Source organism: Trichomycterus rosablanca, chromosome 4 (assembly GCF_030014385.1).
Source record: "Trichomycterus rosablanca isolate fTriRos1 chromosome 4, fTriRos1.hap1, whole genome shotgun sequence".
Taxonomy (NCBI): domain Eukaryota; kingdom Metazoa; phylum Chordata; class Actinopteri; order Siluriformes; family Trichomycteridae; genus Trichomycterus; species Trichomycterus rosablanca.
The window spans coordinates 5,054,516-5,069,113 of NC_085991.1; the positions used below are offsets into that span (position 1 = coordinate 5,054,516).

General features: G+C 39.5%; 1 protein-coding gene across 1 annotated transcript; it reads right to left on the reverse strand.

Annotated features, from left to right (window-relative positions):
* Positions 1-1,381: 1,381 nt before the first annotated feature.
* e2f5 (E2F transcription factor 5) lies at positions 1,382-12,831 on the reverse strand. Its single transcript, XM_062992978.1, has 8 exons — positions 12,533-12,831; positions 8,850-8,959; positions 7,808-7,973; positions 5,922-6,026; positions 5,414-5,693; positions 4,737-4,913; positions 4,601-4,639; positions 1,382-2,264 (listed from the first exon to the last, which is right to left on the reverse strand). Exons 1-8 carry the CDS (start codon positions 12,671-12,673, stop codon positions 2,155-2,157), a joined length of 1,128 nt encoding a protein of 375 aa, XP_062849048.1. The 5' UTR covers positions 12,674-12,831; the 3' UTR covers positions 1,382-2,154.
* Between the last annotated feature and the right edge of the window lie 1,767 nt (positions 12,832-14,598).

Genomic DNA, 14,598 nt, shown 5'->3' on the forward strand with positions numbered 1-14,598 from the left:
ATAACCTTTAATTAATTACCGCTGCTGCTCCAAATCAATCCCATAATTGGTTACTTACTGGAGTCTGATAAATTCCCTAATATCCATTTGCTGTTTTTGCAAACCAAAATCCCACTGTTGGCCCCCTGAGTGTGGACCCTCCTGAGTATGGACCTTTTGTTCTATTCAGTCACAATTGTAAGTTGCTTGCTAATGCTGTTAATGTTCAAATATTTGGCAGCTCCTCTGTTGGGAAACCTGCATTTTTCCTGAAACCATAATGTTAGACTTGATCCAGTCTGGTTTTTTCTCTGGTACATAAGGCCAGCACACTTTGTGTTTTTGTTTTTCTTTTTTGTCTCTCAAATTGAAGCTGTATATACAAGAATCCAATTAATGCACCTCTAGTACTACTTTAATGATCTAAATACTTCAGTGAATAAGAGATTTCAGTTTTTTGACAAGTTTTAAAAAACATGTTTCCACTTCGTCATTATGATTGATTATATATAGATCGAAAGGCAATTATATTTCATTCAAAAATAAATCCACAATTAAATAAAGTGTACAAATTTCCAGTTAAAAAACAGCAATCTGTCTCCCTCTAGTGGTTCTCCAAAATAGTCACTCTTATTAGTACATTTATGTAACGATATACGTACAGTACACTACTACAACAATATAACACTAGCACATGTATAACTGACAACACCCACCTCTGAAGTTCACATGAACCTTCTCCTGCTTTTGTCATTTAAACACTGAATATGATTAGACTGGAGCTGTGGGGTTCCAGAGCAGCGTTCCAGTGCAACTGAAACATCAGGGTTTTTTTTATTACTTTATCCTAAAAGTACCTAAAAAGTTCTTGTTTTAAATAAATCAGCAACATTAGGACTAATTTGACCATAAAAACTTCTATATGATAAATCCACTTGCCCACCTGCATCATTTAGCCAAAAACAACACAGACAGTTATTAGAAGTAAGGAGCTGACCCAGGTCTGAGGACCTCAGGAAAATTCTAAATGTCAGTGTGTGTGTGTGTGTTTTTTATTTACACTGAATAAGTACATGGGCGCTCAGGTGGCATCGTAGAAAATTATATTCCCACTACTGCTGAGATCCAGGGTTGGAATCCCCAGTGGTGCCGTCAGCCGGTTGGGTGTCTACATACAGACATGATTGGTCTTTGTCTGGCGTCTCGGGTTATTAGGGGGGCTGGATTGGCATCCTGCATTGCGCCTGGTGATTCCATGGAAGCTAAGCCTACGCGACCCTGGGCAGGATAACGCGGTGGTAAAAGCATGTAAATGAAAACCTGAGTACAGATTAATCCACACGGCTCATATTCAAACTGGCAACACAAATACTAATAAGAAAAATCACAACATGCACAAATATGGTTTCCACATAAAACTTTTGATTTTTTTTTATAAAAAGTGCAAAACAAACCCAAATATTACTGATTAGAAAAGAAACAAACACAGAAACTTTTCAAAAGTGCTACAAAAGGCACAAGAGTTTGGTCAGTAATACAGACCTATAGATCACCAAAAACAGCTTAACATTCGCTCATTTACAAAGACCTGAAATGATCATTTAAATTAAGTACAACTCTTCTCCAGGCAAATAATTAAACAAAGAAAACGTTTTAAATAGCTTTTCAAAATGAAGTCAACTTCCAGAACTGAAATAAGGCAGCAGCACAATTCTTCAAACAAACATGAACCAAACCAGTACACACGCAAAATATTATTATTAACTCCTGCTGAAAGATTAATAAATATAAACAAAAGGGCATCATAAGGCACGTTTCAGTAGTTACTAAACAAAGGTAGATTAGTTAAGGTGATGCAATCCTTTAGATCACTCTAAGCTTGAGTCATTTATATGACTGAATCTGTACACCACTCTCATGTGAAACACTATTTAAACTTTAAATAGAAATCTTGTTGGCATTAAGTTTAAGCTCAGTACACTGTAAACCAGAACCAGACATTCCACTGAGGAGGTTGAATATTAACTTAAACCCAAAACAATGTGGAGTGAGTGGAACGTTGGGTAATTGTTTTGATTGCCATCGCTGGCGTTTGTTGGTGGCAGTGCTCTGAAATGTTACCATGGAAAAGAAAAACAGTTGTGCCGAATCCCTACCAGAGGACCGGACTTTTTCTTAATAATTGAGGATCTGTACGTCAAAAAGGTCACACACTCCCTCGTTGTCATCCAGGTTGAAATTGTAATCCACACCTGGGTTGGGCGAGAGGCGCAGGAGGGGGAACACTGAAAAGACAAAAGCAAATTAGTGCAGGTAAAACGTGAGTAGACTTAACAATACTGAGTGTATTTAGGTAGTGATTCGACTGAGGATACTTGAAACTTAAACCCTCTTGAGTAAAGACATCTTACTTAAACCCCCCCTTTATAAAAGCAACACAAACTATAAGAATGGCTGGAAATTTCATTTCATTACTGGATCTAGAGCAGCATTTCTCAACTTCATTAACTTTTTAAATCGTGGCATCCTCAGTATTTGTTTGTAACAAAACCAGGTGCCACTGATCTAGAGAAATGTAGAGAAAAATATACTAAAATGTAAAATACAGTGATACCTTGTAACTCAACGTCCCCTAAACTCAAAATCTTTGAAACGCAATGCCCTTCGTCGAGAAATTTGTGCCCTTAAACTCAACGTGTTCAGTTTGTTTTTTAAAAATGTATTTATTTAATTTCAAATGAACAATGAACAGCCGCTTTGCTCAGAGCTTGGCTTGAGTGTTGCGGTAATACAGTGGTGTTCAAAGAAATAGCAGTCCAACACCATTAACCTGATAAATCAGTTTTTAGTAGAAGTGATATTTCTACATAGCAAATAATTTACTGGAAAGTGTAGTAGAGTAATGAAAACAAAACAAACCCAACAATTAGGACATGCATGCCGCTCATTCTGAGTAATCGAAGCATTGATTGAAAGGGGCTTGTTCAAAATAATAGCAGTGAGGAGTTCAATTGGTGAAGTTCTTCATTCTGCAGAAGAACGGGTGTCAATTTTGGCCCTTATTTAAGGTAGAAGGGTGGCAAATGTTGCACAGGTTGGTCATAGCACATTTCCTTCTGAAATACTGGGTAAAATGGGTTGTTCCAGACATTGTCCTGATGAACAGTGTACTTTGATTAAAAAGTTGATAGTAGAGGGAAAAACATACAGAGAAGTACAGCAAATTATTGGCTGCTCATCTAAAATGATCTAAAAAGCCTTGAAGTGAAAACCAAAACCTGAAAGACGCAGAAGGAAGCATGGAACTACTGTTCGAAAAGATCGAATAATAGCCAAAATGGCAAAGGTTCAGCCAGTGATCACCTCCAGAGAGATCAAGGAAGATCTGAAGTTACCAGTGAGTACAGAAGATGATTAAGTGAAGCCAGTTTACCAGCAAGAACTCCTTGCAAAGTCCCGTTGTTAGGAAAAAAGACGTGTCCTGAATGGGTTAACATTTGCCAAGAACACATTGACTGGTCCAAAGAGAAATGGCTCAACATTTTGTGCACTGGTGGAAGCAAAATTGTTCTTTCTGGGTCTAGTGGCCGTAGACAGTATGTCAGACGACCCCCGAGCACCGAATTCAAGCCAAAGTTCACTGTGAAGACAGTAAAGCATGGTGGTACAAAATGATGATATGGGATGTTTCTCATACCATGGTGTTACGCCTATTTATCACATACGAGGGATCATGGATCAGTTTAAATATATCAGAATACTTGAGGAGATCATGTTGCCCTATGTCGAAGAAGAAATGTTTTTAAAATGGGTGTTTCAACATGACAATGACCCAAAACATCTTGGTTACAGACAAACAAGATTGAGGTAATAGAGTGACCAGCCCAATCCCCTGACTTCAATCTCATAGAAAACTTGTGTTCTGATATCTGAAACACGTTTTTTTTAGGCAAAAACCAAAAATGCAGAAGAACTGTGGAATGTAGTTTAATCATCCTGGACTGGAACACCTGTTCAGAGGTGCCAGAAGTTGGTTGACTCCATGCAACACAGATCTCAGAAACAATTGTTCTGGCAAAATATTGTTAATGTTTTGATTTAGAATTGAAAGTGTAGTATTTTCAGTGCATTTGCATTTACGGAAATAAAAGTTATTATAATGATTTTGTGCTTTATTCGCTTTTTTAAAATCACTGCTATTTTTTTTAACACCACTGTACGTCATCAAAGTGTGAATATGAGACGATTTGTGTGGAATATCCGTCAAATTCACTCTGAAAGCTCCACATGTATCTGTGTTTATCTGGATTTTTCTCACTGTTTCACTTTAAAACTTGTGTTACAGCTTGAGGTTCTGATAAACTGTGAGAATCAGCTTTTTATTTCAGTGTTTTTATATTATATTTGTGTTATTTTCAGTGTATACATGTCAAAAACAACCTCATTATTTTACATTAGCCTAAAATATATGCAGTTCCACGGGACCATGGAACGCATTAACAGATATTCCATACATCCTTATGGGAAAAAATACCTTGAAACTCAACGCCAGTCCTAGAACCAACTGACGTTGAGTTTCAAGTTATCGATGTATACACAGATTCAAATGAAAGGAACTTACCATCAGATGACATGAGCTCATCTATGAGGTCAGCAACACCTTTGAAGACATAAAAGTTAAGTTAAAACCACATTTCCCAACAGAAAATCCACTCTCATGCACACTACATGGCCAAAAATTTGTGGACACCACTCACCTTCTCTCTCTTCCTTCATTTGATCCACACTGTTGAGCTGCAGCAGGTTTCCCACATCGAGCATTGATTGCATGTCCTGTCCTCCCAGATCTTCATGCTGCTGTGCTGATGATTCTGTGCCAACAAGGGTCTCCGGCATCAACAAGCACTGGCTGCCAGGAGATTCAGGGTGGCACTCTAAAACGAGAGAGGGGGGGGGGAGCAAAATTAAATTACAAAGACTGAACATACTCAAATCTTTAAACATTAGAGAGAAAGCATAACACTAATGTGTTATTTTAGATAATTAACCACTGACTAGTTCTGATCTTAATGAAAAGTGCCAGTAGTTCTGGAGCCATATCCCAGTAGTCCAGTCAACTTATTACTGCTAGCCAATGTGAGTGACTGTTATCGAACATTAATACAGAACAGACAAATGTATATAATTCAAAGTGATACAGTTTTAGGCAAATATTAGTAATATAAGTAATATTAGGTCAATACATTAACTACAGGGAACAAATTAAAATATGGCATATTTTTTGCACATGCCATATTTTACATTGTATTTTTACAATGTTACATTTGACAATGTGCGTTACAACACATTAAATCGGACCAGGAAACATTTTAATTAGACCGTATCTTGAGAATATAAATGGTGACACATCTGTTCCTCGGCGATCATACCGTACCCATATGAACATCAGGTGGAGTAGAGGAGGGCGTGAGCTGGTGGTCAGACACTGGGCTCTTAAACCGGCTGAGCTCCAAACCACAGGGCTCTGGTGTAGAAAATTTCTGCAGGCTTGCAGGCGTGCTGGGTGGAGTGGGCATGGCGCACACATCGTCCACAGGCGGCACGGAGAACACCACGGGTCTGGAGTCGCTCGTCTCCCTGTTGATCAGCAGAACCTGGATGGGAGCCGAACTGCTGCGCAGGTTCACCTGGTATCTCTTCTGTCCGTTCTGAGACTGACAGGGTGAATACAAAGCAACAACAATAGTGAGATATACGAGGTGTTGCTCAACTATTAGGTTACGTGTTTTTTTATCTCTCCAGGTGAGACTTCAGAGGTCCAGTCTAAAAGCAGGATTTTCAAGATTTGCAAGTAAACGTACTTTATTTTAAAAAATATACAATCATTGTGTTATTTTAAACACATCAACATGTCCAGTATTGAATTTAATGATGCTACGTACCACCTCAGGCACAGGAACTTCTAGCTGTGTCCCTGCAGGGGCCATTACTGCCAGCAGGGTGTCTCCACTAAACACGTCACATATATCCTCATGCATTACATAGTTATATGTACACAGAGTAAAGGAATATACAGTAAGTGTGCTCAACAAAGACAACAGAGGCTGTGTGAACACTAAACTGGAATAGAAACAGAATTTAATAAATATAGTCGTTAATATCTATAAAAATCCACACAGAAATGACAAACCTATATTTCAAACTTTAAAAAGCCACATTTTGACAACAGTGTTCAAAGCCATGTCTTAGAAAATCAAAACCAGTGGATAAAGGAACTGGTAGTGGGGCAACAGGCTGGAAATCTAGTACAAAGCAGAAATTTTTACAAACCGGACTGGAAAAACTGGACACACAACAACTGTGCACAGCCACCGTTGGGCAGATAACCTATAATTAGCTGGTCTTTTCCACACTTATCAAGTGTGGTGATAAGATTACAATACCATTCTACATCTTTCAGGTCATTAATAAAAGGGGATTTCATGCGATTGTCCAAGGCAGGTAAACCGTCTCGAGTAACAAAGCAGCATTTTTTTTTCAACAGAAAGCACTTAAAATGACACAGCAGGTATCGCTGAACATGCTGATTAGTCAAAACGCTTTAGTATTTATCAGCTGCATTCCAAATATTATACAGGTATACTAAACAACATGGCAAATCAGTGCACTACCATAAGTACATTTGTGTATTTGTACTTCACTTGACTAAAAATATTTGAGCAACTTTTATTTTATCTAAGAAATATCAATTGGGAATCGAACAATAAAGACTAAAATTGAGTAAGGAACAAAAGGGGGGCTGGAGGTACATTAGAGTTGCCTATGTCCGCCGCTCAGGGGGCGCAGTGGTAAAATACGCTAGCACACCAGAGCTGGGATTTCGAATACATCATATCGAATCTCAGCTCTGCCATCCGGCTGGGCTGTGCGGCTATATAAACAACGTTTAGCTGTTGTTCATACAGGGATAGGGAGCTGGAGTTTCCCATGTCCCCTGGAATTATATATTTAACATATTTATGTTCATTTTATGTAAAGAAATGGTTTTAAAATAATACAAAAAAAACTGATTTTGCATGGATGTGGTAAAAAAAAGGTGTTGTTTTTTTACTTCTTTATTTATTATCATTTAAAAAAAAAAAATCAATAATTATCTGCTGTTCTGCTTTTGAAGTCTGCAAATTTTTTGTCTCAATTTTAGCCCTTCTAATTGAACTAAACTTTACTATCCTTTAAAGCAGCCCAGGTTTAGATTTTGGCCGGTGGTAGCTTAGAGTAATCAGCAACTAACTGGATTGCTGTGCGCTAGAAGTGATCTTTCATTTAGACCACTTGGAGCATTTTTTGTGTAAATACCCACATTTCAAATGGTATAGTGAATGTCCTGTGATTTAAAAGAGAAGTCGTTTGGCTGCTGACTTGATTAGCTTTAAACCTGAAATAGATAATCCATCAAGGATTTAGGTGCAATAAAATTCACTGAAGCTTCAGGTGCTCAGTCATGCTTGAGTGACTGCTCGCTCAAGCTAAATGCAGATGGAAATTGTTGCACCAACTTACACTCCACCCAGCCTGAAGTCTGTACATAAATCTTATTTGAGCTCACCAAGCTAACAAGAATGTTGCTATATGCTGTATTCACACTATAGATATGCCCCCCCCCCTCCCCACAGAAACCTTTCAGTGCACCGTAATCTTGACTACTCATAAATACAAACAAGTTTTGCATCTTACAGTGTCACTTATACTGCTGTAGTTTGTCTTGTAACCACCAGAGCCAAAATAATACCCTTCGCACCTATGTGAGTAGAAAAGCGTAACTGAAAGGATATCTGCGGTTGCCGGGATTTTCTTGTAGGTGTTTGATGCTCTGCTGCAGACACGCTTTCTGCATGTCAAGTTCCCGTTCCTGCCTTTCCAGTTCTGCTATCTGAGCTCTTAGCAGTTCCACTCGCTCCAGGATCTCCTGAGGCTGGCACCCAGAACTCTCTCCTCTGATAAGAATAATAAAGCAGGTTTTAATAGGCAGCAGTGATCTGTTTCTGAGAGAAGTACAAACCACATTTCCAGAAGAGTTGGGACATTTTATAAAATGCATTAAAACAAGAATTTTAATTCACTTGCACCTTTTTAAGAGAGAAAGATTTAGATTTAGATTTAGAAATTCTTTAGATTTAGAGAATCCAGTTTACCTTAAGTCATGTTTTGGAAGGAATTTGGAAGTTGTAAGAAATTTAGATGTGCCAAGTCTTACAAAGTCAGTAATTGGAGCTTTAAATAAACTGGGATCCTGGATCCTCAGACACCCAACAGTACCACAGAAACACTGATGTTTTTTATTGTTCTGTTTGGCATCAGTCAGGTTCTCTAGGTTCAGTCTACGCATTATTCCTGTGTGTTAGTTAACTTACCAACACCAATATAATAAAACAGTAAAAAATAATTTTGAAAATCATGTCCAGTCTCAACTCCCCATGTCCCACAGCATTGTTTCCCCATACATAAGTTATACTGCTGCCAAATATACGGACAGTCACATTTTATTATTTGATTTATTACAGGGGAAAACATGTTCAAGTACAGTGTGTACATATCAAGAATATCTCTAAAATTTAGAATTTTTAAATATCAATATATTACCATACATGTCAGCATTACCAAAGGTCTGACTGCACCACTAGGTATGTGTAAGGTCTGTGGGGAATACTGCTCAGCAATCATTTTTGTTGTTGTTGTTTCTGATTCACCTTAATGTGTGCGGTAAGAAACCAAATCAAATTAAATATTAACCAAATCAAAGGCAACGGCTTCACATTTTTACTTTTACTCAGAGCCCGAATGATGACAATGCACAACCTTTTTTTACTCACTTCCATTGAATGGTGTTTTTAGTCTTTTTCTCGATGAGCCCAATTCCTTCTAGAACATTAGTAATGTCGTAGATTCTTCTCTTCTGCCTGACCGCCAGACTCTCTGCAGCCTAGGATCAGAAGAACAAACCCGGTTCACATTTCACCAACAGAAACAGCTGGCAGAACAAGAGCACCTGGTGTGAACATTACAGAGGGATTAGTGATTAGACTGAGAAGGCCTTCAGGACAAAAGCAGAAGGTGGGGAGGTTTGCGGCACAGCAGGAAAGCTTTCCTCACTGCAAGAGGGATCTTAAAACTTAATTTACTAATTCCTAATGCTGAAATGAGCCTACCTAGCTGTTCAGCACTCTAATAAGTAACCGTCTTTGCCCCATATGTGTAGGTATAGCAGGTGTGTATGTATGAATTTCCTATAATAGGGTGTTTTGCAATAAACAATTTAGGCAATATTAATTAGCAAGTAGAAATGTACTGATCTATTAAAAATATCAGTATCAGGGACAACAGGACTAAAATGCTAGACCAGTGCTGGATCAAATAGGAAACTATTTATTTATTTTTCTTTTGTTTTTTTCTTTCCGCTGCTCCTGTATTTAGGGGTCTCCACAGCAGAACATTCTGGTCAGCTTACCTGATTTGACACCCTCCTATTTATATCCATTCTTGTGATGGGCACCGAGAGTGGCTGACAAGTGCACCTCCCAATACTAGACTGTTTGGCCAACCCCTTCCTCAAACATCAAACAATCAGATCTGTGCAGACGCCCAACTGGCAGACATCACTGCTGAGATCCAAACCCTGGATCTCAGCAGTAGTGGTAGCGTATTTGACCAGCGTGCCACCTGAGCACCCGGATATGAAGCGATAATTTCATCCACACAGAAGTAGGACCTGTAACTGTATTTTACATTTAGATCCAAAACCATGTGACAGCCACAACTCTTCTCTTCTAAGTCTTTTCACTTTCGGAAAGTATCTATGGAAATGTATTCAGATTCAGTTTAAAGAGCATTTGTGACATCATGCACTGTTGTCGGCCTGGTTTTCAATCAGCGTTTTAATTAATCCCAGAGGTGTGCAGTGAGGTTGAGCTCAGAGCTCTGTGTGGGCTGCTGGAATTTCTCCACACCAAACCTGTCGAACCATGTCCTCATGGCTCTGTGCACAGGGACATGATCATGCTGTAAAAAGAAAGGACCTTCCCCAAACTACGGCCACAATGCTGAGTGCAGCTTTTTATTGATTTTATATAAACACCTAAACGTAATGAATAGGAGGATTATCAACTATCAACCAATTCTTTTTGCCACATGGTGTAATTGGACTGTATAAGATGAAACTACATTAATACAAAACATTAATGATGAGACCCATTGTGGCTAAATAAAATTACATTATATGTAATGTTTAAAGGTATCTCCTCTAATATATATATATATATATATATATATATATATATATATATATATATATATATATATATATATACAGTGTATCACAAAAGTGAGTACACCCCTCACATTTCTGCAAATATTTTATTATATCTTTTCATGGGACAACACTATAGAAATAAAACTTGGATATAACTTAGAGTAGTCAGTGTACAACTTGTATAGCAGTGTAGATTTACTGTCTTCTGAAAATAACTCAACACACAGCCATTAATGTCTAAATGGCTGGCAACATAAGTGAGTACACCCCACAGTGAACATGTCCAAATTGTGCCCAAAGTGTCAATATTTTGTGTGACCACCATTATTATCCAGCACTGCCTTAACCCTCCTGGGCATGGAATTCACCAGAGCTGCACAGTTTGCTACTGGAATCCTCTTCCACTCCTCCATGATGACATCACGGAGCTGGTGGATGTTAGACACCTTGAACTCCTCCACCTTCCACTTGAGGATGCGCCACAGGTGCTCAATTGGGTTTAGTCCATCACCTTTACCTTCAGCTTCCTCAGCAAGGCAGTTGTCATCTTGTAGGTTGTGTTTGGGGTCGTTATCCTGTTGGAAAACTGCCATGAGGCCCAGTTTTGGAAGGGAGGGGATCATGCTCTGTTTCAGAATGTCACAGTACATGTTGGAATTCATGTTTCCCTCAATGAACTGCAGCTCCCCAGTGCCAGCAACACTCATGCAGCCCAAGACCATGATGCTACCACCACCATGCTTGACTGTAGGCAAGATACAGTTGTCTTGGTACTTCTCACCAGGGCGCCGCCACACATGCTGGACACCATCTGAGCCAAACAAGTTTATCTTGGTCTCGTCAGACCACAGGGCATTCCAGTAATCCATGTTCTTGGACTGCTTGTCTTCAGCAAACTGTTTGCGGGCTTTCTTGTGCGTCAGCTTCCTTCTGGGATGACGACCATGCAGACCGAGTTGATGCAGTGTGCGGCGTATGGTCTGAGCACTGACAGGCTGACCTCCCACGTCTTCAACCTCTGCAGCAATGCTGGCAGCACTCATGTGTCTATTATTTAAAGCCAACCTCTGGATATGACGCCGAACACGTGGACTCAACTTCTTTGGTCGACCCTGGCGAAGCCTGTTCCGAGTGGAACCTGTCCTGGAAAACCGCTGTATGACCTTGGCCACCATGCTGTAGCTCAGTTTCAGGGTGTTAGCAATCTTCTTATAGCCCAGGCCATCTTTGTGGAGAGCAACAATTCTATTTCTCACATCCTCAGAGAGTTCTTTGCCATGAGGTGCCATGTTGAATATCCAGTGGCCAGTATGAGAGAATTGTACCCAAAACACCAAATTTAACAGTCCTGCTCCCCATTTACACCTGGGACCTTGACACATGACACCAGGGAGGGACAACGACACATTTGGGCACAATTTGGACATGTTCACTGTGGGGTGTACTCACTTATGTTGCCAGCTATTTAGACATTAATGGCTGTGTGTTGAGTTATTTTCAGAAGACAGTAAATCTACACTGCTATACAAGCTGTACACTGACTACTCTAAGTTATATCCAAGTTTCATGTCTATAGTGTTGTCCCATGAAAAGATATAATGAAATATTTGCAGAAATGTGAGGGGTGTACTCACTTTTGTGATACACTGTATATATATATATATATACAGTATATATATATACATATATATATATATATATTTTACAAGGTCTCTGACAGTCATGTCAAAATTAATTTGAGATCACACTAATCTGTCAATTTAAACTCTTATTACTAATGACTTTAATTATATGCAGCTAAAATCTGATGATTTCCAATTTAATTTGCCAGTGTGTGAGAAGTAACACACACACACACACACACACACACACACACACACACACACACACACACACACACACACACACACACACACACACACACACACACACACTTTATGTAAACTGTAAAATCACAGTGTTCCGTACATCACACTGGTGTTCCATACAGACACATTTAATCCCTTTATATTAATGATAACCAGACCAATACAGCAAATAATTACAGCTGCGACTTTTGTCTTCACAGATATATTTAACAACTGAAGTTTGACTTCAGTTTTCACAGCTTAATGATAAATGTTAACTGTGTGTCACCTGTAGGTATTGTGTTTGTGCGGAACACCGTTAACTACCTGACAGACATTTAAAGTTTGCCTCTTCTGACTTAAAACTTCTTTTAAGAGATAAAATGAATAAAAAGTTTACCACTTTCAGATCTAGGATGCCGTCCTGACTCTCCTGGAGCAGAGAGACGAATTTGATGGCGAGCAGTCCCAAACTCTTCTCATGGCGACTGGAACCGATCCGACCAGCGTGTAAAAGACTCGGACTGCCCGACTCAGCCATACTACCGTATTAACATAACAGTTCTCCAACAGCTTCCAGAAGTCCCTCTCCACACCCAGAGCACTCAGAACTTACTCAGTTCCACACAGTTTATCTCCCCTCACTAACCGACCGACTCACCGAGGGAACCAAACTCCCATCCAGCCTCTTTCTTTTACCTCAGAGAAACACCTCAGAGCTGCAGGGATTTAAATCAACGGATATGACGTTGAAATCGTGTTACCATAGCAACATCGCTGCTTCAATCTCCTAGCTTGAGGCAAGATGCAAAAATGTGCAAGTAAACTTGTTCGTGTTTTTATTTTCTTAAATCTAATAAAGTTGGTTTTGTTTACCACAAATCATATAACCAGCATAACAGTTTGAGTAAAAAGTTGAATCTTTAAACATAAGTTGACATCATTCTAGTTGGAATGACAAAAGTCAATGTCAATAACGTCAACAAATGTCCACGTGCAATATTTATTATTTCTTTAGTTATTAGGATTTTAACGTCATGTTTTACACTTTGGTTACATTCATGACAAGACAGGTAGTCACTCATAACACAAGTTTTTAATGTCAAACACAGTCATGGACAATTTTGTATCTCCAGTTTACCTCACTTGCATCACTTGTCGCCCTCGGCTTGCTCATCAGGGGTTTTTGTATCTGTTGGTCCTGGATTTTGTAAAGTTGCTTTGAGACAATGTCTATTGTAAAAAGCGCTATATAAATAAAGTTGACTTGACTTGTTTTTAGACTGTAGGAGGAAACCAGAGCTCCCGGAGTAAACCCACACAGACACGGGGAGAACATGCAAACTCCAGACAGAAAGAACCTGGACCACCTCACCTGGGGATCGAACCCAGGACCTTCTTGCTGTGATGCGACAGTGCTACCCACCGTGCCACCCACTACAACCAGCATAACAGTTTGACTAAAAAGTTGAATATTTAAACATAAGTTGACATTATTCTAGTTGAAACAAAAAACATCAATGTCAACAATGTCAACAAATGTCCACGTGCAATATTTATTATTTATTTCTTTATTAGGATTTTAACGTCATGTTTTACACTCTTGGTTACATTCATGACAGGACAGGTAGTCACTCGTAACACAAGTTTTTAATGTCAAACACAGTCATGGACAATTTCCAGTTCACCTCACTTGCATGTTTTTTGACTGTGGGAGGAAACCGGAGCTCCTGGAGGTTTGTTTGTTTGTTTATTTATTTGGATTTTAACGTCATGTTTTACACTTTGGTTACATTCATGACAGGAACGGTGGTTACTCATTTCACAAGGTTATATAAAACACAGTCGTGGACAATTTAGTGTCTCCAAGTCACTTCACTTGCATGTCTGTGGGAGAAAACCGGACACACGCGGACACAGGGAGAACATGCAAATTCCACACAGAAAGGACCCGGACCGCCCCACATGGGGATCAAACCCAGAACCTTCTTGCTGTGAGGCGATAGTGCTACCCACTTAGCCACCGTGCCGCCCGAGCTCCTGGAGGTAACCCAAGCAGACACAGGGAGAACATGCAAACTCCACACAGAAAGGACCCGGACCGCTCCACCTGGGGATCGAACCCAGGACCTTCTTGCTGTGAGGCGACAGTGCTTCCCACCAAGCAATATTATTCAATTCCCAGTCTCAGTACTTGGTGGAACATCCTTGATAACCCGTAATAAGAAATTTCTGTAAGAGCTAACAAGCTTCAGAAACCCCTATTACCATCATGCAAATGCCTCCAGCTCTTTGTGGTCTGGAGACTGAGAAAGCCACTACAGGATATTCCAAGACTGATTCCTTAACCAAGCTTTGTTTGACTTAGGAGTGTGCTTGGGATCATTTTCATGCTTTAAAGTTCAATTGTCACCAAGGTTCAAGTTCACCACATGAGGCAGGACATTCTTTCTCAAAATGCTTTGG

Excerpts from the sequence above, each read along its gene's own strand:
- e2f5 (XM_062992978.1), bottom strand. The coding sequence starts at position 12,673 with ATGGCTGAGTCGGGCAGTCCGAGTCTTTTACACGCTGGTCGGATCGGT. Across the intron at positions 8,960-12,532 it reads GCATCCTAGATCTGAAAGTG|GCTGCAGAGAGTCTGGCGGT; the intron begins GTAAACTTTTTA and ends TTCTGATCCTAG. Across the intron at positions 4,640-4,736 it reads AATGAAGGAAGAGAGAGAAG|GTGTTGCTGACCTCATAGAT; the intron begins GTGAGTGGTGTC and ends ATGTCTTCAAAG.